This window comes from Limulus polyphemus, unplaced genomic scaffold, assembly GCF_000517525.1.
Source record: "Limulus polyphemus unplaced genomic scaffold, Limulus_polyphemus-2.1.2 Scaffold1471, whole genome shotgun sequence".
Classification (NCBI taxonomy): domain Eukaryota; kingdom Metazoa; phylum Arthropoda; class Merostomata; order Xiphosura; family Limulidae; genus Limulus; species Limulus polyphemus.
In genome coordinates, this window is record NW_013667081.1 from 156887 (window position 1) to 184625 (window position 27739).

At 33.8% G+C, this 27739-nt stretch overlaps 2 protein-coding genes across 2 annotated transcripts in view; one reads left to right on the forward strand and one right to left on the reverse strand.

Moving 5' to 3' along the window:
- LOC106463728 (papilin-like) overlaps positions 1–4833 on the forward strand; it is a 9429-nt gene extending 4596 nt beyond the window's left edge. Inside the window, exons 4-5 of the mRNA XM_022391308.1 lie at positions 4468–4666; positions 4765–4833. Of these exons, the coding sequence (XP_022247016.1) occupies positions 4468–4666; positions 4765–4833 (268 nt within the window). The remainder of the gene's footprint in view (positions 1–4467; positions 4667–4764) is intronic.
- A 3340-nt stretch (positions 4834–8173) lies between these two features.
- LOC106463733 (rho GTPase-activating protein 39-like) overlaps positions 8174–27739 on the reverse strand; it is a 46524-nt gene continuing 26958 nt past the window's right edge. Inside the window, exons 11-12 of the mRNA XM_013923796.2 lie at positions 20672–20930; positions 8174–13833 (exon numbers count right to left, since the gene is read on the reverse strand). Of these exons, the coding sequence (XP_013779250.2) occupies positions 13639–13833; positions 20672–20930 (454 nt within the window). The 3' untranslated portion in view covers positions 8174–13638. The remainder of the gene's footprint in view (positions 13834–20671; positions 20931–27739) is intronic.

Here is a 27739-nt window from a genome sequence, read left to right on the forward strand (position 1 = left end):
GTAAATACTAGAGCATTCGCCAAAGTACATGATAATTATAGAAACGTTGCGTCACTGTAGTCATGTGACTCGCTGACGCAACAGTAGCAACATTTACTAGAGATAGCCACTGCGATACGCTTTAAATATGCTTTTAAACACACAGTTTAATGGTGAATTAGTATTGGGTAACATAAAGATTAAATTGTGTGTTATATTGTTTTCGCATGTCTGTTTTCCAGTAAAGAAGTAAAAGGTAACTTAAACATTTATATGTTTAAAATGGACGATCGTTGTTGTGACTGTGTATGGAATAAACAAATAACTGTTAGTTTTGCGGAATTTTCAGTTAAAAACAGTTTCTTAAAATAAAGGTAAATGAGGTCGGACCTCTATATAACGGGAGTTTCGGCCAAATGTATTACAAAATCATTCTGAATTTCTTTGAACTGCACAAAGTATAGACTGGAGATGATGTGTAATACACAATCCTTATTGTTACAACACAAAGCAACAATGTGTGTAGTGTGACTTTTGGTCAATAGACAGTCACCTTTATTTGAGAAGTGGATTGACCAGCTGGTTATACTTCTTCAAGACTTATTTCCAAGCTGACAAGTTCGCTGAAGTTGATGTTCCTTAATGACAAAAACTCACGTCACTTAGTTGAATAGTTAACGTCGGACTTACCCAGAGGCACTAGCAACGTGAGTGGTTATTACCACTTAAACATAAGGGAAGTTATAATCTCGAGACACTAGCTGATCTATCATGCACAAGGTACAATTGTATAGCCACACCTACATGGGCAGACCAGGTGTTATATTTAAGAGATGAGTGAGAACAAAGACAAATAAAATGAAAATAATTTATCGATTTGTTCACTATATGCTATGTGAAAACTACAAGTACATATAATAAATAAAAACTTTTAACAATTCCTATATTAAAATAAAAGTTAAAAATACATGGTATGTCTGCATACTTTAATTTCACCCTTCCTTTCCATAACGTTTAGGATGTCTCAGCCTGGTGTTAGGCGAATGTTCATTGATGAGAGGTTCATGCTAATACTCATGGGTAGTCATACTAGAAGCTAAACAAAAACGATCCAACATTTAAGGGCGCAGCAAAATAGCAACCTGTTTGAAATGGCTGGACTCAGGAATAGATGATGCAATGCCTGATTCTGAGCTTGGACATTCCATCCATCGATGCTATAAAACACATGAGTGAGGTTCAATTATGGAATTGGAATACAGTTGTAACTGAGTTTTCTGTTTTGACCCAGTGAAGAACTGAGCTGTTCATTGAGCTGAAGTCAAAGCTTGAAAGAGGGGTCCTTCAGATAACATGGCCACATATGCAGATAGCCTGTACTGTTTGAATGGGATGGCTTAACCTGCAATGGTATTACATATTGTGAGGATGTCCTCGCTGATAAACTTATTGAGGGACTTCCCTTGTAAACCAGATACAAATGTAAACATGCACTGATCATTTTGCTTGGGTAAAGATTACACATTGCAATGGTTATTCAATGGAAGTTTGTTCCATCTTAACCTTGTGTCTGTGTTTACTCCATAAGATGGGGTAAGCCCATCTCTAGAGATGACAGATATATTTTATAAGCAGTTTGAGTTAAGGTTTTCTCCCTTGTATATGTATTTGGAAAATCATTGATGTAGGTAATCTAAGAATTGAAGGAACCCTGTCTGATCTTACAATGCATTATCAAATTATTATTTGCTTTGTCTTTGTCATGTACTGAAGTAGTTGAAACTATCTCTTTCCAGCTCTATTAGCCGTATGTGAATAAGAAGCTGGCCAGTTTGATATCAGATGAACACCATCAAGAATAAAGAATTGTTTTACTTTTACTTGTTTTCCATTACTGTCTGAGGTTATTATAACTTTCTTCCTGATAAACGCCTGATATATATGAATGTATCTGAGTTATTAATTTACATTTTGGTGCTGTGACCAAATGATTTGTTTATTGCTGAGTTTATTTTGAATGTTATTTTTTCAGTTGAATCTATAGTACTGTAAAATTAAAAGATAATGACTGATATGCATAGGTACTTTATAAGATAATGTAGATTTTTATGAAGAACAGGGGAAGCTGCAATTGAAGTGATAATTCGATTAAAGTATTCAAGAAGGAATAGGAGTGATACTCTTTTAGACCAAGAGCTTTTGACAACGATGGCGAGAGCTATGTCCATGTTCTTGCTCTGTTCTCATGATGAAAAAGAGGTATTAGCAACTAAGGGAAACCTAGGCTGCTGTTAAGCAAACTCTAATAGTTACTTCTTATATGCATAATCATAATGCAGCAGAGAAAGGGTATGATGGTGTTGAGCTGTCTAAGTGTCCTAAGATTTACTGGGGTGGTTCCTATGGTCATCGAGGAGCTTGTTAACAATCCCACATGATGCAAGGCACTAGTGTGAATCATCTTTGACCAAGACGATTGGAAAAATTACATGATGTCATAATGCAAAACAGTTAGAGTTTCACCATGATTCATAAGATCCTGAGATTAGCCAATGAACAAGGAACACTTACAATTTCCAAGAAAATAACCCCAAGCTGAAGTTCAACATGGCATGTGACAACACATATGCTAATGCACTGCATTATTTTGTGCAAGACTGTCTGAGGATTCTGCATTTGTAAGGATGAATGTGACTCTAGACATCTAAAAGAAGACAAAAGTCTTTCCAAATGCACACAGCTTCTCAGCTGCACAGCAGTAGAAAACATGATAGCTAGTACCTATCTGCAACAATATTTAGCTATGATAGTAAAGTGAAACAGGTAAATTGGATAGTGTTGAAGAAATGGTTAAGAAAGACTTGATCCATGTTTACTTGGAATAGATAGACTTAAGAACAGACAGTGCACTGACTGATGCTGAGTCAAGACCATTTCATTCTTGATGCCTTAGAGCACTTGAATGAGGAACAATTAGGAGATAGTTGCCAAAACACTGAGCTACAGATTCGACCCTGTGAACAAAGAGTAATCCATAGAGCTAAATCAAAAGCTAGAAGTCTATGACCTCAAAATGTGGACACTTATGTGGATGATTTAAGAATAATACATATAAGGACATTCTCTCTGTGGACAACAATAGACTAGGCGTCACCTAATATGTGGCAATACAATACATGAACATGAGATATGTTTGTGCACTGAAACAACCTAGTTGTCTCTGATCTTATAGATGGATCTACTGCATACATTGTGGGCCAGTTTTGCTTGTGCAACAGGTGAAGTGCAGTTCTGTGGCAAAAACTATCCAATATCATCCAGGTCATGCCTAAGAACAATGAATATAATACATGTATTTTTAAAAACAAGTATTGATACCATCTAATGTATAATAGGTGTTCCATAATGTACTATAGATGTAGACTAGTGTGTTGTTGCTGTCTGCTGCAATGATAGAACAGATTCAGGAAATACTTGTTTTTTTTTTCTGGAAAGCAAGCTGCACTAGCTTGAACAGCGTTCTATCCGAGTATAGGTGTTGTACCAGTGTTATTCTGTAAACAAGCATTTAGCTATTCAGTTTCCAATTGGAATAGTCATTGGCATGGTAACTAGAAAAGACAGTAGTGATGCAAACAAGCCAAGTAGATAATGTTATAGCCATTGCACCACATCCAACAATGAATGTGCAAATTTCAGAGCATCTGAATTCTTTTGTTGAAGACTGTGGTTCAATAAATTACTCAGAGAGTTTTCTGGTGTGTTAATAGGATCAGATGACTCATTGAATAGTACAACAATTAAATAGACACCAATAATGTTGCCAGCTATGAAATTGAGTAATGTTGAAGGATGGAATAATATAATCTTCAGAGTCCTTGGTAATCTCTGGTGAGTATTCTTAGAAGAAAGTAAGGAATTCCAAGGTTCTGTGTGGACTTTAGACAGGTGATATTGTAATGCATGCCCACGTTTTCCCTCCAACCACATACAAATGGATGTCTGAATGTATTAAGAGGTGTCCAGTGGTTTATGGTTATTAGCAAGTTGAACTGGATGATGAAAGAAGATATAAGACTGGTTCAAGCATTTGAGAAAGACTATGGAAATTCTGTATCATGTTATTTGGTCTTTGTAATTTACGTGCTACTTTTGAGAAGTTGTTGAAACTTATATTTAGAGGACTGCAGTGAGAAAGATGCCTTTTTCTATATTAAGGCAATATTAGTCTTTAGTTGCTTGTTTAAAGTCATTGCTGAGAACTTGAGAATGGCATTTCAGTGCATCAGGAATCACAATGAAATTGGAACCAGGATAGTGTATATTCAAGCACACGTAAATGGAGTATTTTTGTCATATAATAGGTAAGAATGGAACGTCCATCAATCCAATGAACATCACAGCATTCCAAACTGAGACCAATCAAGACATCAACAGTTTTTAGGTGTCACATCGTATTATTGATTATTTGTGGCCAATTTCTCCAAGATTGGTTAAGGATGATACATGCTTTGCATGGACAAAGGAAAATGCAATCCAGTCCTTGAAGCCTGGAGTAGTTGAAATACCAGTGTTGGATTATCCTCATAAATACTGCCCATTTATCTCGGATATAAATGCCAATGATAGAGGAATTGAAATGGTTTTGTTAAGGGTACAGGATGTTATGGAGCATACAATCACATACGTAAGTCTTGCTATGGCTGTGCTTTAATGTTGACACTATACAACAAAGAAAGAACTCCATGTAGCTGTAGTATCTGTTAAACATTACATGTATTGTAGGAGTTTCACTATTCAAGTGGACCATATGGCATTGAAATGGCTAATGGACTTCAAAGATCTGGATTCTGATTGTATGTTAAATAACGACACTACAAGGGTGCAATTTCATTGTACAACACTGCCCACATAAGCAGCATAGAACAGTCAATGAACTACCTAGCCAGTCACTGAGATCATGTCTATTCAATGAATATTCAGATCCCAGACAATGTACACAATAATGAGAAACTATATGAGCAGCAACAATTCTATGTTTGGATAAACTGCAAGAATGACCAGTAATGAACCTTGAGAAAAAGGGACCCATACAAAGATTGGACACTACTTGCCATGCAGTAAGATAATGTGACTATCCCAAATTAGCAAATTTAGCACTGATGTATGTAGTTTCAGGTTATGTTTTAGTCAGTTATGATTCCAAGTTGAAATGTGCTGGCCGATCTGTGATGCAGCTAATACTTTCCAAAGATCTGTGTCAGGAAATATTTCAGACTTTCTATAATTTAATGGTTAGAAGGTGCTAGTGAGTGTCATTCACTGTTGCAAACATGCACAAATGGTTTGGGGGCCATATTCAAGTAAAGACATTGAGTGTTTGTGCAGAAACTTTACAAAGTGTGCTTCCCAGAATGAAAACTAATTACATCAGGGAAAACTCTGCCAGAGTTGTAGGTTCTGCTCTTGAGGATGAAGGTTGTGTTGGTTGATACAAAGAAAGAAAATCAGTATGTGCTAGTCATTATTAGTTAATTAACCAAGTGGGTTGATGCTTATCCATTAGTTGACATGTTATTGCAGTCCATCAAAGAATTGTTGGCAGATCAATGAATATGTCACTTTAGAGCATCTGGAGAGGTCCTAATGGATCAAGGAATTATCTTCAACAGCCAGTTGTGTGATGAAAACATGCATTTCACTATATTATTCTCAGTCTGATGGTTTGGCTGAATGAGTAAAACAAACTGTGAAACAGGTGTTTGCAAAACTTGTTAAACAGACTGAAGTGATTGGTAGGAACATCTACCAAATGTCATGGTGGCATATTGCATAAATAAACAATAGCTGATTGGTTATTTTCTGAATCTTCTTATGTTTTGGTCAGAATACAACTCCCAACGGATCTGATGAATAATCATCAGCCTACTGTAGCTATTCTACAATAATCACAGGAATGTGCAGGATGGCTTTGTTTTGCAAAAGTTAATGCATATGAAATTGCATGTTAGTTTCAGATAAAATGGCCATATATCACAATAATCATAAAAGATGTTACAAAACATTACACAGCATGTGAGCAACTCATTTCTGGCTTGACTGGTCTCTAGCTTTGTCTGTGGGAAACTCATTCATGTGAATTGTGAGTTACAGTGGTTGCATAACTAATAGTTAGAATGGTAGGTTCATTAAAAAATCAGTGACTGAAAGAAAGCAGCATTTCTTGCTTCTTGATCTATTGAGTGATGGTTTATCTCAAGATGTTGTCAAGACATTATGTGATAATCAGTCAGTTACTAAAGTTGATTAAGTGAAAGATCAATAGCTGAAAGAATGTTGTGACCATACTTTCTGAGTTATCAAGCAATGTTTAGTAGCAAAACATTGATCGGATGTACTGTGATAATTGCTTCATGTATCAAACTGTGTAGCAGAATTTCTCTGGAGTAGATTTCACAAAACTCATCAGATATACAGATGAAAATTATAGAGAAACCAATAGTTGAGCTCTAATGTTGGGGATGACTTGGAACTTTGACAAAGAGCAATATGGTGTAAGGAGTTTGCAATCTTTGTTTTCCAAGCACAAAGGTAAAGTTTCATGGGAAAATTTGGCACATATGTGCAGTCAGAAACTTTTTGAGGAAATTGGCAATCTGAGGTGTACTTCAGTATAATTTTATGCAATGTGAAGTTGTGCATGATGGTTTGGTAGATTTGTATTAGTCTTCCAAAACTGCTTTAAGGTAGAAGCCCTCTAAGACAGCATGTGAAATTAGCATGGTGTGTATAACACAAGCAAAAATGTAAACCATTTTGCTATATTTTATCTGTTTTCTTTCATGTTTATTTGATGTGGTGGGTTTGTCATGACCACTGGGTGTTCGTATACATGGAATGAATGTTACATATGTATGAATCAGTTCCTATATTATACTTGGAAAGCATGGCACACAAGGCCTACCCAACTGCACCACCCGATCTCCTCAAGTTGTTGCTGAGAGATCAGTTCGTAGATGCCTTGGACAGTCCACAACTTAAGATACAAGTGAAGTAAGCACACCCCTCTACCATGCAGGATGCAATGGCCAGAGCTCTCGAATTTGAATCCTACGTTAAGTCCAGCACAGAGGTACCAAGGTTGGTACAGTCATCTGGATTCAAGGCCAGAAAAGGTCAGCTTTCAGAGAGGTTTGAGGGACTTTGCTGGCACTGTACAAACCTGGGCACAAGAAAGCTCAATGCTGGCAACTTCAACACAGGGGAGATGCCACAGCAGGAAAAGCTGGTAAGTAATATACCCACTACAGAACATTTCTCCTTATTTCTTGTTAGTGTTGTTTATTTACCTGAGCACATTGTTTAGTTAGATGATTATTTCCCGATTTATATAGCACATATTATTCCATGCGTCATATATGAGATTATGATTCTGCTTCAATTTTGATCGCAATTTGAATTTTGATTTAGTATTCCATTTCAAATTAAATACAGAAGGGAAGAAAAAAAATTAAAAGCACTATAAATCAAAGCATCCTATAACTTAGTACATGAATATATCTTTATTCATACAATGTTTAAAACATTTAGTACACGTTTCTATACGTAATTATACGAATTCTAGACGAACAGGATAGGTCATATCTAGAACTGCACTTCGACTTAGTTAACTTGGTTGATACTTTGTTATGTTAGATGTTAATGATTTTCTGAATGTTAGTTAAAGACTTAAAAGCTGAGATAGAGATATCGGGAATAGTGGTTTCCTTTATTAATGAGATTGGTCTAATGATTTTAGTAACAATGCATTCTGAGAGTTCTCATGGAGCATATGATTAACAATTGTTCTGTAAATTTTGTTTGATCAGATTTGTTTCACTGTTCGTGCTGTAATGGTGTTCAATCGGTGAAGTTGTCTACAAGAAGTGGAAACTGGAGAAAATGAGATATTCAAAAACATATCTGTTTGAAGCAATTTTAAAAAGGGCAATTTTACATTAAATATTTTAAGTTACTTAAAAATGCTTGAATATATTACTTTCTTTGTGGAGTAAATTCAGTTAGAATACAAATTCTAATGAGAATTATAATTGGGCAGGAAGGAAAGCCAATATACAATAACAATACCTAAGCATTACACTTTATATAATTAATTTTCTTTTATTAGAATAGCTTCTGCATGTATTCCTTGAAATAAAAACATACACAATACACTTGACCAAGAAAGTTAATATAAAAAAAGGTATAAATAGAATAAATCATATAACTCACTACACATTTTAAGGCATCCTCTAATTATTCTATACAATATTTAACAAAACAAAAATAAAAAAAACTTCTAACTATAGAAAAGAAATTATATGTTCTAGTAAATCATAACGATGGTACCTCTAAATGATACTAAAATAGCCCAGTGTATTTTTCACTGTATTCTAAAATTATTAATACATCTTTCAACTTATAACATCTAATGTATTTACTTATTTTATCAACTATTATTGCTATTTAATATTTTTACTAACAACTTACAGAACACTAAATTACTGTAACAATTTTCTGAAGGTGTTTTATTTGAAATAACAGCAAGTTAACAGTTTTTAGTCTCCCTTTATAAGAAAAATAACATATGAATAATTACCACAGAATCTAAAGCAAATTTATGTTTCAATAAAATTCACACCTAGAGAAATCTAAATATATTTAATTCTTCACACCTGTACTGTTAATTTTACTTGTGGATCAAATGTACTTGCTTTACTGAGGAATCAAATCAGTTTCTTGAAGGTACAATCAAATACGTCAGGTATGAATATCTTGAACACATGGCTAAAGTGGAAGTTGGAATTCAGTTCAATTCATTTCTTTTATCTGATATTCTATATTTACTACAGATCAAAACTTTAATATCTCCAATAAATTCCCAATGTCCCTTGCAGTTTGACATATCAATATTCAGCTATATTTAATATGAGGTTCTACCTGCATAAACTGATAGACCGGTGTGAATTTCAAAAATTATAAATATCAAGACTGTATGAAAACATTACTGACATACATTTTAACAGGTTAAAACTTAGTTTAGATATAAATAATGAAATCATTGTTCTCTAATAGACTTTCTATGTGAATGAGCTCACATACAAATACATATCAGACATATACACATTACTGAAAATTGATTCAGACCAGAAGCTGATTTTCTACAAATGTAGAATTTGACATTTAATACAGTGACTATAAAATTAGTGAGACTTGAATTTTTAGCAATAATTTATATTAGTATATGCAAAGAAAATAAAACCTAGCAATATCATTCACCCAAAAATTATTTTAACAATTACAAAAACAAATTTCAGTCAAATCAGGTAATCCTTATTTTAAATATAAAAGCATAAATGTGGCACCTATGTAAAACTTGAGTTTTTGTTGTTTTTTCTTCAAATTACTGTAGATAGCAAGTGGCTTGCACCATAAGTAACTGCATATGTATATAAGAAAAACAGAAGTATGCGTTAGAAAATAAATAACAAACTATACAATGAAAAAGCCCAATACAAACTCTAATAACAGGCTGTATTAACATGCTAGAACCAAATAATATTAACCATCCAACAGGGGAAAGTAATACAGACTGGCAAAACAAACAGTTAAAACTTGTTAAAAGTCTCTCACAACAGGTTGTATTACCATGCTAGAACCAAACAATATTAATTGCCCAGCAGGAAAGTAAACTAAATTCAAAAAAGGCAAACAACTCAGTACTCACAGATTGAGGATTAATTATGTTTGATCAATGTATTTTCAAACTCAAGCAAATAGTATTAATTATACAAAAAAAATTATACACCTACATATAATAAAGTGGTCTACAATAAATGCATATTTCTTTATGATAAAAGTAGAGAAAGATATCTATTTTAAAGCATCATCTGAGGGTTACAAGTACATCATAAACTACTTCTGTAGAAAAATTAAACTATATTTGTTGAACTATTTTTTATTATTGAATATCATGTAACTTTATAAATGTACCAGTATTTACATAAAAACAGAAACACATTGGTATAAATATGAAGTGATAATATTACTTGACTTTACAAATTGCAGGCAGTAAAACATTCACACATTTCCAACAAACCACCAAACACAAAGTTAGCAAAATATTTAAACGAAGCATTACTTTGTGAAGTCCAAGTTGCCTGAAGTTACCAGCGGTAAAATATTTCCATAATCTCCTTATGTAAATAAAACCATACAAAAATACTTCCCCTCCCCATAATTAGAGCAAACTACGAAAAGTTGGCAATTTTTTCATAAAACAGTCTTAATTATAACAACAAAAAACAGTTGATATATCCTTTGGTTACCAACCCTTTAATATCTCCCAACTCTGTTTAATAACCCTTAACCTTATGTTTAATAACGTATCTATAAAAGCTGTGAATTAATATGTCATCCACTTCTTTTTAAAAACCATTCTACCAATTCTTAATGACTACAACATCCTACTCTTATCTGGATTAAACTTTTTTTTTTCTTAATTAGAGCTTTAAAGAAATTGGCACACACTTCCTACAAGATATCTCTCTCCTGTCATAATAATAGTTGTTTGCTGAATTTTGTGCAAAGCTACTTCAACGCTATCTATGCTAGCTACCCATATTTTGAAGTGATAGACTAGAGGGAGGGCAGCTAGTCAACACCCCCAGCACCAATTAGTGGGCTACTCTAATCAAACAGTGGCATTTTACTATCACTTTTATAATACAATATTTTTTATGGTAATGAGGCACCAACTATGGATACACTCCAGCATGTTAACCACTAGGCCTTCTTGGCCCATCTTTATAATCAAAACAAGACATCTGAGTTGTAATTATTCCTATGGTTCTAGTATTATTCTAACTTTCATTAAAAGATTTTCATAGCTACTTATTATATCTCATAAAAACGTTTCTGTACATTTGTCTCATACTTCTTTCACACAGTAAAAATCTTTTAATTTCATAAATATTATTATTTACAGATGAATAGGCTTATGTCTATTAATAATGTTCAAGCAGTGGTGAAACACTTGAAAACTAGAGCATTTTGTCTTTCATTTTCTATAAACTAAAATTTAATTACAGCTTAAAAGTTTTGATACTGAATATAAAAACTTACTGTATTGCTTGATTTGCACACATATATGGTTGAACAGCAATACTCTTGTTATTTTCAGTGTAAATATCCATTGGTTTCAAAGAGAAAACAAGTTTAATAACTAACAAGATTTAGTTTAAATTATTTAATTAATGTCCTGCAAATTATTTTTGTCAATACATTCAAAGCATGTCAGTTACCACAGACATAAAAAAATATGTGATAAGTTTCGCTAATAAAGATTCATTTAAGTATTAGGTTATCTTGAACTTTACAATAATTTTTACTTAAATTAAAAACATGCATGCACATTTGTAAAATAAGCTTCAAACTTGACAGACATAAAATAATTGTTGGGAATAAAAAACATTCACTGTAGTTTGTTTTCTATTTTACATATGCATGTATGGACTAAAACTATATGTAACAGTTTTAACCCAATTTGATGTTCATAAAGTTTAATTTAATCTCGATGTAATTTAGTATAAAAGTCAGCATTTCATCTAGCTTCATTTTAGGTCTCATTTCCTTACTTATCTTAAAAACAAAATTGCTCACAAAGTCAAAGATTACAGGCAAACTAATTTCAGAACTCAATATTATAAAAGAAGAAGATAGGTTTTTTTACATACAATTTTTTACTCATAAAATGGCGAAACAATATACATCACACACTGAATAATGTTTTTTTTCACAAGGGTTACTTTTAATAAGATTTTGTAGATTTATGTGGATATTCAGAAAATTGTTTCTTACAGCAAGTAAACAATAAAGAAGCAATACCAAGTTTATTTATCTTTTTTAACATAATTCTGCCAACTTCTGAAACCCTGTGAAACATAACAATTTTGTTACATTATACTTGTTGTATAATATTATGATAAAAATAGACCATAGCTGAAAACACCATTACAAAAAAAAATAACAATGTCTAGAATATGGCTGAAGTTATTTGGAGCTAGATTACACAAGTTAAAAGCTCAAACAAATCAGATATAAAGTAATAAAGCTGATGACAACATAAAGTAAACTATCAAATGTTCATGTTTCAATTCATATTATAAAACATTGACTCAGTTGCTATAGAGAATGAGGTTATTAATGGGGCATTGCTTTTTCATGTTTAAAACAAATTGTGATGATTAATAATTATATAAAATACAACATAATAATGAGTAATAATTTTGAAGTTAGAAAATTCGTGATTAATGTCTAACTTGAGCAATCTCAGGAGTGAATCGAAGTAATTATGGAAAATAAGGTACGGTTTAATATGGATTACCTGACAGTAGTAGATACTAAGAGAGACCTAGGTTTCAATTAGTTAATTAATAAAGGTTTACTTAAAATGAATAAATGTTATAAAGTTTACAATGTAGACCAGTTGTATGATACTAAAAATCTTTCAATAAGTAAATATTGGTATTTTTATATAGCTGACGTTTAAGTAAACCATTTGATAAGTCTTAGATGAAACTAAAGAACTGGCACTAACTAGAATATATGAAAATATGGCATATGTGCAAGGCATATGAATTTAGAGCCTTACTGCAATTTAAAGTAACATATTCACTGAACAAAGCAATTATTTTTATTTTCATGCTGATGAAATGGTCCTTAATTTCTTTTAGTATGCTGTTTTGTTTACTAAAGTCACTCTGTCTATTTTCATGATGTAGTAGCTGAAAAGAAATAGCACTTAATTAAACTTGGTTCCTCTTTGGAGTGCCAAAGTATTCTTAATAAGCTAAGACAACTGTGTAAAAAGACAACCACCCTGCAGTAAGGCATGATATTTCATCACATTCATCATGGTCTAAATAGCCTTCCCACTTTACCAATGTTTTACACCTTCATATCAACATGTGATCTTCATGGTAATCATAAATAACAATCTATGCTTGGACAAAGTTGAATTTACCAAATATTCTCCTTCATTTAGAAAACATATCTTGATAACACATACTATATGAAATCAATTAAGATGATTAAACCAGAGGTTCAGATAAAATAAAAATTACATTATATATATACAAACTTCATTTGCTACATGACATATTATTGCAAGTTTACTGTCGTTCTTAATAATAAATAAATAATTAAAAATATGCCAAGTGGTTACTAACTCGATCAGTAACTATAAGAAATACATTTTACCACATTTAAATGGATTCAAATGTACAAATCTCATGATGAAAAAAATAACATAAATGAACTTAGTTAACTTTAGAGAATCCGACTAGTTACGTAAACAGTTTTATAAATAAATGCATCATAAGACAAGTACATAAATGTTGAACCACACATCTGTGCATAAACTACTGTGTTATTCTTTTATTAGCTGGTATTTCACACTTTTAATTCAGAGTATTAGGAAACTTAGTACAATATAACATTATTGTCTGATCAAAAGTATCGTTTTTCATTTTTGATAATAAAAATTGCTTATCTTATGTGTTTCTGTACAGTTTTCAGTCATTTGCTAAACTTCTTTTATTAATGATATTTTTTTAAGCATCAGAACACCCCTTCCATGCAGCTGGTATTGAGATTCTGGATTAATGTCCTCACAAAGGCCATCTCTTTTCTTGTATTTTCAAAAATGACCCTTGGGTCATCAGAAATAAACCTTAAACAATTAGGTGCCATAACCATGGAAAGATTGTTGGTATCCATTTTAGTCACTGAAGCATTTTCTTCAGCAGCAAACACCTGAAACATATGAATCAATTAATATACTTGAACATCTCTGAATTTTTAAAATCTTGAAAGTTAGATTCTAGTAAGCTCAAAGAAAGACAATTTACACTACAGCAATGACAACACATGTAGTTTGTATTATTGAATTTAATAATATGTTACTCAAATTGTTCTGTTGTGAAAACATCTGCTTTTAGAATTACGCAATAAAGAATACAGAAAAACATTACCTTTTCATTACGAGTAGTAAAACGATATTAACAGCATAGTACAGTTTTCTTTTTTTCACAGTAATCCTTATAGCTTTAAAACTTACAAACTTACTAGAATAGTAAATAATGAAACTTATAAATGGACTGACTGTGATATGATGATCATTTACAGATGTTTATCAAATTACAAGAATTAAGACTACTTTTATACTTCTCTCATTTATCATTGTTCACGCTCCACAAATATACTATAAAAGCCAGAAACATAGATTTGAAAATCCCAACTACAAAGAAATATCCATATCCATGTAATAGAGTTTTCATACACACTTTGGAGAAATGTTGGTAACATTGTATCAGTAAAGTTATAATTTTCCTACACTGAAAATATATTTCTGATAGGAACTTACCTTTTCTCACATAAATAGCTATTCTCGTTCAGTGCTGTCCTCTATATGCAAAAATGTTTTTATGCATACCATAAGCCTTCTATCTCCCTTCCATTGGAATTGAATGATTACAATGCGTCTCTCATGCAAATCACCATGTGTCAACCCTCCACCAATATGAGTACAACATACCCTCATAATGCACGTGACTACCTTTATTCAATTCTACCAAACTATCACTTCGAGTTTTGGCAGAAGATGGAAGCACCGGTTTTCAGTGGGGAGGAAGGGTGGGAAGTGTGAGAGGAGGTAAGTACCTATCAGAAATACATTTTCAGTGTAGGAAAATTAGAACTTCTGATACGGTACATTATCTTCACTTACATAAATAGCTAGAAACCCACATTGAATAGACTGGTGCAAGGGAAAGAAAGAAGCATCCGAAGGACACTCCCTGTGAAGAGACAGTAAGATTCTAAGATCTGATGTAGGGAACTGCACCACTTCTGGATCAGATATACTCTTCACCCTTCGTACAAAGATGTTGCATATATGGGAGGAAAACAGAGAAGCTCATCCAATTGGGAGAGTACTATGGCTGGAAAGTGATCTGAACCATGCAATATTTATGAAACTCAATCCCAGAAATTATAAAAGGAGGTAAAATGAAAAGGATGTGCCCCTAGATGTAGAGTGGCTAGGGTGCAACCGACTGTACACAGCAAGTCAACTACCATCAAAACCCATGCCACTGGGAACTGAAGTCCATGCGAGGGTAGGATGAGGATCATACTGTCGGTAAGTCAACTACAATCCAAAACCTGACTGTCAGGTACCAACATCCATGTGGGGGTGTGAAAGAGGATAATACCACTGGCAAGTCTACCACAATTCAAAACTCAAGCCACCGGAAACTGACATCCACATGGGAGTAGGAAAGAGGATCATACCATCTTCACCTCAAGTTCATGAGACCAGAGGGAATCTGTTACTCCTGACCCCTGTGAATAGGATAAGTTGACAGATCAATCTAGGAACCCAACATTCAGTATTAAAAAGATGTCTACATAATGTAAACCATCACCCTTAAAAGTGAAATTGACCAAAACCACCCCAAGTGCACTAACATCCTCGGAATGTAACAATCTGCAATTATCTCCACCATGACTCACAACACTGATGGAGTATAAATGAGGGAGGAATATAGACATCTGTAATACACGTATGAGGACTTATGTTGATTGGTTCCACTCTAAATCCAAAACCCTGGCTACTGGGAACTGACATTCATGTGGGGGTAGGATGAGGGATCCAAATTGAAGGGGTGAACTGCAATTTTGACGTCCCACTCCCATTTGTTTTTATGTTTCACATTGGAGGATATCATGTCATCTACACCAGCAGAACACACCACCCTACTCTCAGCTTAATTGGTTTTATAATAATCTATATTTTTTGTTTGTATTTGATTAACATTTTCAGGAGGATGCTTCCACGGTCCACCAACCCAGCGGCTTGGAACTTCAAAGTGGTAAGGACTCTCAAACTCCACTAGATGAAAACGGGGTAAAACATGGTGGAGAGTCCAGAGGAATGACAACACCTGAGACAGTGCAATGGGTGACCACAAAACCCTTTTTTTAAAAGCAAACCATACCGATTTATTCAATACAAGGCATGGCAGGAATGGGCAGCTATCCCCTTCTGGCTTTAGTCCATGGGTGGGTACGGTCTGGGATGGACAAACTTTCGCGAGGATAAATCTACAAGTGATCTTGTGGAACACTCATCTATGCAGTGTGAGTTGCATGGCCATGGATTTATAATATGCAAGTCCACATGGTTCCACAGTGTGGATTTGAACAGTTAAAGTATACCTGGTCAGGCACCACTTACCACAGAGTGGAATCCAAACAATGAGCATTAATAAAAGGGAAAAGAGCCCTTGAAAAGGAAAAAAAACTTATCCAGTCAAAGTCTCACTGAATCCTGATATTCTAGAATGGCTACAGGCTGAAGAGGATAACCTGAAGAGGAATAAAACTGCAATCCGATGCAAGTGGTGAGAGACAAAGGTATGAGGGGTAGTCCACAAGCCCAATTGAAGAAGTACCTCAAAAGGACAATGAAGATGAAATGGCAATGAAAAGGTAAATTGTCCAATTGAGTGAGAAGACACTTGGCACAAATTATGAGAGGATGAAGATGAAGAAGCCAATTGAATTAAGTACCAAACCCAATTGGCAAAGGAGGAAGGAGAAAGAACACAAACAGAGGACAGTTGCCAAGGGAGTAAAAGGTGAGAATGGACACCACAGAAGGAAGCTGTGCAGGCAATATAACAGAGAAGAGCATGTACAGGACATAGAAGTCTATCTGGATCAAGACGAGGATAAAGGTGTGAAACAGAAGTAAGGGAAAGTGGCTAAATGGAGGAGTTATCCTCACAAGCTGCTGGAGTGTTAGGGAGGAAAAATGATCCAGAGAAAGGAGAAGATATGCAGAAGGATAAAAAGTATGTGAAGCATCGATGGCAAATAAACAGACCATTAATGTCCACAGGCAATTAGGAGAAAGAAGGAAAATATAGACAAAGCGAGGCAGTGCTAAACCACATTAATATTCCCATCCAGAAGGGAAGCCTGCCATGACGGAAGACAAATCTGGAAGGAAAACATCCACGAGTAAAGTGTGGAAGAGGTAATTTCCTGCAGGATTGGGAAAAATGAAAGGTGTGGGACAGGACCAAGGAGACAGAAGACCCCCTTAACCCAAAAGTCAAGAGAACAGTGGGTTAATCAGGGGAAGACCCTGGACCCAGAAACCAATGATGGAAAAATTTCATTTGTAATAAGAAATTTCCATGTAGGAATGGCAAATGAAACAAAACAGAAAAGAGGCTAAAAATCGAGAGAGCCCAGATCATCTTGCCAATGACCAGAGGAGAACCAAGCATGAAGACAGAGAACAGGATGGTCTGGATGAAACACTGGTGACTGAGGGTGGCAAAGAAGGAATGGAGACAGAGGAAAAGGTAACAAAGGAGGAAGTTGGAGCTGGAAAAGATGCAGAAACCACAGCTGAGATGGACAGGTAAGAGCTATCAGAAAGACTGAACAGAGTATTAAGGATGAATGAAATCACCTGGAGAAGATGAAGAACAGGAGGATAGACAAATGTGTAGGTCCAATCCTGGCTGAAAACATCGATAGCCAGAGCAAGAAGACAAAGAACTGGAGACCAAAATCAAGGCAATCTGTGGTTAAGGGATATAGCAAAAGCATCAATGTGAGGAATACCCCATTGAAGTCAAAGTCACTGGAAAAATAAAATGATCAAGAGACCACTCCATTACATAAATGTTGTCTGGAAAGGAATACGATCTATGACAAGAATAAAAGCCCCCGGAACATGGAATGATAGAAATATTGAGTGTGTGGGCTCAAAAAGAAGATCTAACATATGAATATGGAGAGATGGAGAACAGGTGCTGCCCTGGTGATTGAGATAAGCAACCACTGAAGAAAAGTCAGATGGATTTCTGACCAGATGGTGAATGAAAACACGACCTACAGTGAGAAGCTCGAGAATGTAGATAGGATAAGACCTCTCAACTGCAAAAACCCCGAATCTTCCAGTTGGTCAACCCATGCCCCCATCCCAGGAAATGTGGAAAACTGGATGACGAGCAGAAAGCAGGACACCTGCCGAGGGTAATAAGAACTGACAAAGGATCCCAGCAAAATTCCACTGGTCATGAAAAGCCCATGAAAGAACCCACATATGAGCCTGACCTAAGGGGATAAAGGCTACTATGGAAGACCACATCCCCAAAAGTGATGGAACATCGCGAGCTGTAATTGAACGAAAAACCCATCAAACAAAGTTGAAGAGGAGATGGGTGGCCTGACTGATATGTGTGTAGAAAAAGAAAAACACCTAAATGGACAAGATATTGGATAGGCCACAGTAAGGACTTCTCCAACTTGATTAACAGGCCATTATAGCAACCTCCAAAAGCAGCTGATAAGGATAACAGGTAGACTCTTGTTCAGAATGAGAGAAGAGTAGCCAGTCGACAAAAGAAAGAGGAAAGCACAACCTGAGAGCATATAAGTGACGAATGAATGTTCTGAATGCCCAACAAAACATACAGGTCTGGAGCAAGTCTGAAGGACAGTGCGTGAAACAGAGAAAACAAACACCCCGTTTAGAATAAACCAAAGAGAGGGTCATGAGTGATGAAATATTGGGATATGCAAATAATCAGTAGCAATATTCCTCTTTGTCATTGATAAACCTGGAGAAAAAGCCCACCTAAGGGTGGGAAACGACTCCAAGGTAAAATGGGGCAGATTGAAAATTAGAATGAGGCAGGACAAACCTAGTATAGGCCGATAGTCTCTGGTTTGGCGTGAGAACAACAAACAGCCTGGTATAAAAGCCTGGAGAAAGATGATGAACAGGTGCAATGGCCTGTAGAGACAGAAGAACTTGTACTGCCTTGGACAGATGCAGGCTGGTGGCACGATCACAAGTCATGGAAAAGGAAAAGGGTACGAGGGATAAAGGAGGTGGGGAAAGAAATAGTAGGACAAGTTAAGGAGAAGGTTGACCCATATAACGAACAATTTCACGATGGATAACAGCAGAGAAATCCAACGACTGGTCTCCTCCACCTGCAGCCTGTGAAAATAGTGCTAGAGGTATAACACCCGAAGAGGGAACATGAACCTCAGAATTCATTGTAGAAATACATAAGTCAAACAAAATTCTTTGATGGAAAATATGTGAGTGTAAGAAAAAAATAAAGACTAGGAAATTAAGTTAAATTAAAAGATTTCTTCAATGTAAAGAAAAAAATAATAATGAAGAAATTCCACTTTGGAAATTAAACTATTAAACTCATGATGCACACAAAGAGCACCAAAAGAAAAAAAAACGTTTGAACACAAGTACTGCCAAATAAGAAGTGATAGTTCTGTAGAATTGAATAAAGGGAGTCATATGCATCATGAGAGTATGTCTTATTGGTGGAGGGTTCATGCATGACAGATGCATTGGAATCAGTCAATTCCAATGGAAGAGAGATAGAAGGCTTGTGGCATGTGTAAAAATGTTTTTACATAGAGAGGGCAGCAGTGAATGAGAATAATTATTTATATGAGAAGAGGAAATGTACCATATCAAAAAATACCTTTGTCCTCAGTACTGAATATTCTGTATATTTTTTACAGACACACTATTCAAATTAATGCTGGAAGCATTTGCAACTGCTGTCTTGGTTACCAAAACACGATTGAAAACTAGCAGATTTGGATCATTTTTGCATGTTGTTTGAAAAAGTCTCATTCCTTCCCCATTTACAGTCTACTAAGCATAATGAAACACATGGGAAAACATAACTTATAAAGCATTTTAAATCTTTTTTGAAGTATTTTAAATGTGTATTTTTTTAGAATTATGTAGATTTTAACCAAACATAGTAGTTGGCACACAAAAGTTCTATATGCTATTATATTACAAATCTCTATACTCATTACACAAAATAAATAGACCTAGTATCCATGCTAGATAATACAGCCATTTACTAAAGAAAAATAACTCTCAATCTATAATAGTTGCTACATAAGTTACATACATCTACATGAATCATCACCAGAAGCAACAATATGTTATTTAAAATTAAACTTTCAATAATCATTTGATAAAAACTATAGACAAAAATTAAAGTGTCATGACAATAATTCTACAGTGATAAGTTGATCAAAATATTTTGACTTTTCTTCATCACACATAGCTATCACAATGCTCACACATAGCTAACACATTGGTCACACATAGCTAACACATAGCTATCACATTCCACACTCTTACAGAAATACAGTTACTTTTAAAACAACTATATTGTTGTACATTTTTTCCATATCTGAAATCTAAATCTGAAAATCTGAAAAATGTAAATTATTATTTAAAGACTTAAACCTTTGTAAACACAAATACTGTTGAAAAACATACATTAAAACCAACTTAAGAAAGCTTAATAAACACTTCTAAGATGTGAATACTAAGTTTATTTTGTAATCTTATCCATCAGTAATTTTTTAGTCAATAATTTAATAACCTCTGTTCTGAATTTAGTAAGTTAATAACACAAATATGAAAAAAATGCTTTAATAAAAATTTCTAAATACTAGTTTATAATTACTATATATTGCACCACATTGACACAGGCACAAAATAATTTACCTGGAGGAACCTTATCAAGTAGAATAACACCAGTCGATTAATTTCTGGTAATCTCTCTACAATACTTATTGCCATCTCTGGCTCATTACAGTGTTCTACACACTCATCATAGAACCTGTCAGGTATAAGAGGCTCATACAGTTCTCTGTACCAGAGTTTCAGAAGTGAAGCAGGAACATGTGGATCATTGCACTCAACTATTTCCCACTGGTCCATTCGTACTTTCATGCAATTTACTTCATCAATGTCTCCTGGTACCCTAAATTTACAGAATGGTGTTAATAATTTATTTATGGTGGATTAAGAACTTTAAAATTTAAAAAGTAAAATAAGTGTCAAAATGATCTAAGGCTCTGTTTAAACAACATTACTTCTAACACCATACCAACAAGAAACAATATGATATTCATGGAATTACTGTAAATCATATGTTTAGCTCTAATATTTTATTGATTTGAAACAAATTAATTTTGAAAAGTGACTTGTTTATTAACAGGCTTTCCTTATGGCCTGTATGATGTTTTGTAACAAGAAATAGTATTAAAGACCAGATTAAGACAATTAAAGAAACCAAAAACAGGCGATATAAAATGAAGCTTTATTTTCAAAAATGTATTTTTCAGATCAATTTTTTTCTCTCTGATATCAGAAATATGTTTTGTGCAGTTTTTTTTTTAAATTGATACTGAATAAGTTGAATTAGATGAGAATTTCCATCAGTAAGACTATATGTGCATCATCAATAATGAGTAATTTATTATGCAATCCATGTTTCCACATTTTCCTGTTCATTTTGTAGTCACTGTCAATCTCAAACTCAGCTTCACTAGTCTGAAATATCTTATTTACTTTTCACATGGTTTGCATAGGCTAATGAAAAAAAATATGGTTTTTCCAGCACCAAACTGCCATTTTCAAGGACTTATTTATTGATTGTGAACTTCACCAAAATTAAATAACTAAAAACATTACAAAACATTCAACTAATAACATATAAGGTACAATGATAGTAAAAATTTTTTTTTTAAATTTCTCCTTTCTACTTAAAAAAAAATATTGGCTACATCTTTAGAGTATTTGTTCAATAAATAAAAATTACATAATGCAAACTAATTTTAGTTTATCTACATATATAAGCACAAATTTCTCTTTCTATGGGTCTCTTCGTTATGCACAGCCACATCTTTAAAGCTACAAACTTCAAAGTTGTGGTACAGATACAATATTGTGCAGGAAGTAGCATGGGCTATATGGCTGTGGCCTCAGAAGCTGTTTTGAGGCTACAATTTCATATTTTAAGTAAATGTCACATGTTTAAAGCTATAAACTACACACTTGGGGTACAAATACAATATTGTGCAGAAGTAGCATGGGCTATATGGCTGTGGCCTCAGAAGCTGTTTTGAGGCTACAATTTGATATTTTAAGTAAATGTCACATGTTTAAAACTACAAACTTGGGGTACAAATACAACTTTGTGCAGGAAATAACATGGGCTATGTGGCCGCAGCCTCAGAGGCCATTTTGAAGCCAAAGTGACCCATATAGCCATTTTGGGCAAACATGATGATCAATGGTCTCAAATCGAAAAGACTGGATATTTTTGCTAATGTGTGATCAAGAGGACTATTATTTACATTTCTTCTCTGTGTGAAGACTTCTAATCATTCTATCCATGATCAATTATGTGTTAAAATGATTTTAAAAGTTCATGGAGCCTTCATTTGCTTCTCTATTCATAATCTCTTCTTCTTTGTTCTTGACAGCAAGACAAAAATAGTGTGTACAAATAACTTTACAGCAGATCAATAAATTATCATATAAATAAAGAACTAAATCAGTTAAAACCATTTTCATCTGAGCAATGTCAGGAACTCTGCTAGTAACAAATAAAGCAAACAACAAAAAGTTAACTAAATGATTTTAAACTGTAAAGTTAAAGCACGTTTGACATTTCAACATAAAAATTAATATTATATTTCTTTAAAAAATGAGCACTCTATTAATTTGTTTTTGTATTTCTCTCATCACTTCTTTCAGTTCAATTTTCTTTCCTTTTAGAAACCTCCTAAAACTGTTAAATTTGAGGATCTATTCTAACTTGTATGATTTATTGGCTTTATCAGCGATCTTGTCACTTTTCTTCTGAAGATGCTTTTTGTTTTGGCAAGGCCACTTCTTTCTCTGATTTAGCTCCATTATGTCTTGGTCATATGCTCTTTTTTTTATCTGGTGCCTTTCAAATAGCATTTCACACCTAACTCACTCTAACGGAAGTCGAGTAACTCCTTCAACAGGTGAGACAGGCACTTCCTTGTCTCTATGCAGTAGCATTTCACACCAAACTCACTCTAATGGAAGTCGAGTAACTCCTTCAACAGGTGAGCCAGGCACTTCCTTGTCTCTATGCAGAATTCTAACATGGTCTTCTTTCTAACAATTCCTTGAGAACTTTGTTGGCCAAAAAGCCTATATTGAATTTTGTGTAATTAAGCAAGTTGTCATCTTTTATATAATATTTTGCAAGCATGCGAAAATTATTGAATCCTTTCACAATTTCAGACATTCAGATTCTATTCATGATATATGTTATCATCTTTTCCCAGGTGTGCATTGTGAATGAAATCAAATGTTCATCTGTTTGGTACTTCTTCAAATACCCTGTCACAGGGTTTGCCACAGAAATGAAAATATACAGCTTGGTAGGAAGGAGCACATCACAACATACCCCAATAAGGATCTCAAATGTTTAGCATTTTGGGGTGATATAATTCTTCTTCACAAATGTAATCATGTGAGGTAGCATGTCCAAAGCTTTTTCCATGGTAATATTTTCTACCCAATGATGGACACAATACTTCAAAGAGAATGTAGATGTTCCTGTTATGAGAACAAAATCATCCTATTGAGCTGGTGTATATTTAAATATTCAGTACATAATTTGTAAAATGCTTACTAAATCTCAACTGGTGGCATTAAAGACAACTTATAGAGTGTTATGTAGTCAATGTAAACCACAGGACTGAGTGTCAACAAATTCCTTTTCCATTATTTGAGCTAAAATGCCAGATATAAATTCTTTGTAGAATTTTAGATTCACATAAGATCCATCTACCAAGATCTGCACCAGGTTCTCCACCATCAAACTGTTTTATCAGATTAGCAAGCTGAAAAGTAATAGCCAATGTGATGCAGTACCATGCCAAGAGTGCTAATTAATGTAACAGGTGGCAATCTTACTTGTTTAACTATCCAGGAATCATACATATATATCCATTTGTTTCATCTGCAGTTTTTCATTTAAAGACTCATCAGAAAGAAGGATGAAATTTTTGTGTATTCCTCCTAAAAGGTAGTGATGAGAGTATGGTGCAAGACTATGAATAACCAAATAAACAGATTACCTTTCACCATGGGAATACGTGTGAATAATTGTACTGTCAAGAAATATTACTTGAGTCAAATGGGCATTACTCTCTGCACTCTTAAAAAACAGTGACAGGTAATGTCTTTCTTCCATGGCTCGTTGTTCCTAATCCACACTGAAAGCTTCAGAGCTTAGCAGGGAGTTGAGTCTGTTTCATAGAAAAATATCAACATATTTTTAGGTCTCATCTCTGCAAAAATATATTATTTATTATCAATAATTGAAATGCAGATGAGCCAATATATGCAACTTCAAATTACTTCCGGGCACCAATACTCTTGGTAAGTTACATTTAATATGTGAATTGGTTCTATGCTATTAGTATTACCAATCCAAGACAGCAAGATAGGGGGGAGGAGTTTAAATATTTCAAATCACCCCTACTTAAGGTATCTCCCATGGGGGAACACTACTGCACCAAATTAATGACACAGAGCCTAATTCATTGAGGGCACAGGTGCCACTAAAACATTCAAAGTTGGGCATATGGCTTGTTCACAGATGGAAGGATTACAGTTGTTACTCTACAGTGTGCGAAAAACCATACCACATTTATAGAGATGGTTAATTACAGTTACTTAAATTCAAAAAGTAAAATTACCACAAAATACAAGCATATGAAGCATTCCCTTGTACACTACATTTATCTCATTATTATTGAGATTTACTTCTTTTGAATCAAACATTTTCTTTCTTCTTCAGTACAAAAAATAAGTTAAGTATACCTGAACACATAGCATGCATTATTCTCATTCATGGTTCAAGGTTTTACGTACCTTAATAGGGATGTTTGCAGTATCCACCTTGGAGATGTGTGCAGTAGCAGCTGTACCAATAGCAAGTGGTGGTGTCGGCCTCACAACTTTTGTGTTGAAATACTTTTGCGAATTATATCCCTTTTTCTCTCGTGGTTTATGAATTTCAAGTGACTTTTAAGAGTTGATTAGCTAACATCACCAATATCAATTTATTTAAAGCATACTTTGCATCACATGCTGTAAATATTCTGAGTGTTCTAGAAGCCATTTAGCATAAGTGTTAATATCCAGCCATGCCAGATTGAATTTGCACTACCATACAATACTTTGACTAACACCTCAGCAATGAAAACAAAACTTATTGGAGAAAAAAAAATTCTATGAAACAGGCAGTTAAAAACAATTATAAATGACCATGCATTACTGAACAAAGCATTAACAAGTTATTCTTTATTTTCAGTCTCGTAAGTATACTTCAACTTTTCTCAACTTCAGTTTAATAACAAGTGATAAATCCTTGTATCTTTCTTCTAAATACTGTGCATTAGCTGGAGCAAAAAAACTCGCATAATTTATGTCAGAAAACAAATAATATTTACTGAATATATTACTTTAACTTCTTAACAGGACAAAAAGTCAACTTGTAGCTAATTGGCTACTGAACATACATCATGACATGTCATCATGCCAACAAAGCATAGATCCATACATACTGTTACTGAGACCACTTTAACATTGTTGCACAAATTATCAATGCTGTACATCTCCTACTTTTCCCACACAATTGCATTTCATTATTTTAAAACATCGTCTCAATTTACTGCTGTAATTCCATCTAACAAAGAACTTTTCAAAGAACTAGAAACTTTGTGGGTCAATAACATCTTTAATTTCAACATGGTGTTCACCTTATAGTCTGACTATATGATAATACATACCTATAATTAAACAATATTCAATACAATAATTATTCTTAATAAATTTATTTGTTCTCAAGGGTGCTGTCATGTGTAACAGTCTTCATAGATTATGACAATTCCAAGAAAAATCATGAACCAGTTTTTTAAAGAATTTTATTCATCTTAGATCTGAAAAAAAATACCAATAAGAACACAGAGATACAAAATAATATCAATAAAATATATCACAATAATGTATTTAGTTCCAGATATCTCATAAAAGCAGAAGAATGTCTCTGAAATGTTTTAATGGGTTCCAAAATGTCACTCAATATATCCCAGCCAAAATCGATCATCATTTTGAATTTGCATTTTTCTCTCTCTCTTCTTATTAAGAAATTTTAGGCAATCACTGATGATGCATGTAGGCTAGAAACATTGTTAATGAATTTTGAAGTGTTTATACTGAAGATGAAATTAGGAAAACTCTAAAATGTTTATGTTCTTTGTCCCATCAACAATTCTACAATTTTATAATTCTACCAAATGGGTCTTGAGCTTGTTTTACTCCATCAACAGTAATGTGATACCTGCCTTGTTGCAGATGGAGGTACATAGTTCAAAACCTGTTGCTGATCAATGTTGCCAAGTCAGCATATTTGTCATTTAATGAATCACATTTTCTTGAGATTGTTTTTTGTGAAACTGAGATAAACACAATGACATACTTATCATCAATAAAAATGATGGATGTGGGAGTGATGAGATTAGACTTTCAGAGAACTTTGTGAAAAAAACTTTTGATTTGAGGAATTTAATGCAATCCCAGCTTTAAGTTTGTTAATGTATTTTATTAATTTGGAGATTTATTTTTAAATAATTCAAGGCTACTAATATTTTTATGAAATATTATTTTTCACTTGAACATTATATATTGCAGATTGTTGAACAAACAGCATACTGTAAAAGAGTTCATATTTTATTATGGCTGTAACGATACACATACCTCATGATTTGATGCATATGACTATGTTAATTTGTTAGTATTGCAAACACAAAATGATCAATGTCTTGCTTATGAAGAAATATGAAATCTATTTCTTAAAATGTATTTTTTGGTCATCTGAAACATCAAAGACTGTTTAATATAATCATTCATACAAACTTTTTGGCCATAAATGTTGCCAAAATTGCCATTGAACTTCTGTGGAAAAGTGAAACTACCTTTTTTACCCACCCTAACAACTTATCCACGTGTGGCACATGAAGGATTTTCTGAGCAGCCAAATTAACAGTGTTGAGCAAAGCATTGCACATGGGGTGAGAGTCCTGTCAGTTTTACCACACAGTAAACATTATTTACTTTATTAGTTGTAACACCTGGATTATTAATCTTTTTCATTCCCCAAAAGATATAACTTTCTTCAGTACATCTACTATGTGCTTAGACATATATATATGAATCATTTAACTGTCTTGTTTAAAGAACATAATTTCTCATCTCTCAGTTGTATTTTATAAAATGCCCAGTAACAGTAAAGTAGCTTTCAGTAAATCTTGAAGTCCATTCAACATTGGTAAGGGCAACAGAAGAAGCATCTTTCAGTTCAGTGTCAAGCTTGTTTTTTCCTCTTTTGCCCTTTGACTGTTTGGGTTTAATTTTATTTTAAATGCTTCATGGAGTTTCAGCTGAGGAGCATTGTGCCCTTTATTGCTTACAGAAAGTGAAGCTTGTGAGAGTTTACCTTTAATTTCTTTCATTTATTGTAAAGTAATATCATGTTTTCATTTCAGTCATGTTTGATGTTGTTCATTTTATAACTGACCTCCACCTAACATCTTTTACATATTGTTTTCAAACGATCAGTTTTCTTACTTCATTTTGATCCAAAATATTTCAAAATAGATGATTTGTAGGATGAAGATATGTCCTTTATTAAATGTTTTGATGAGTCAGCCATTGTTGACATAGCACGTGGTAGTT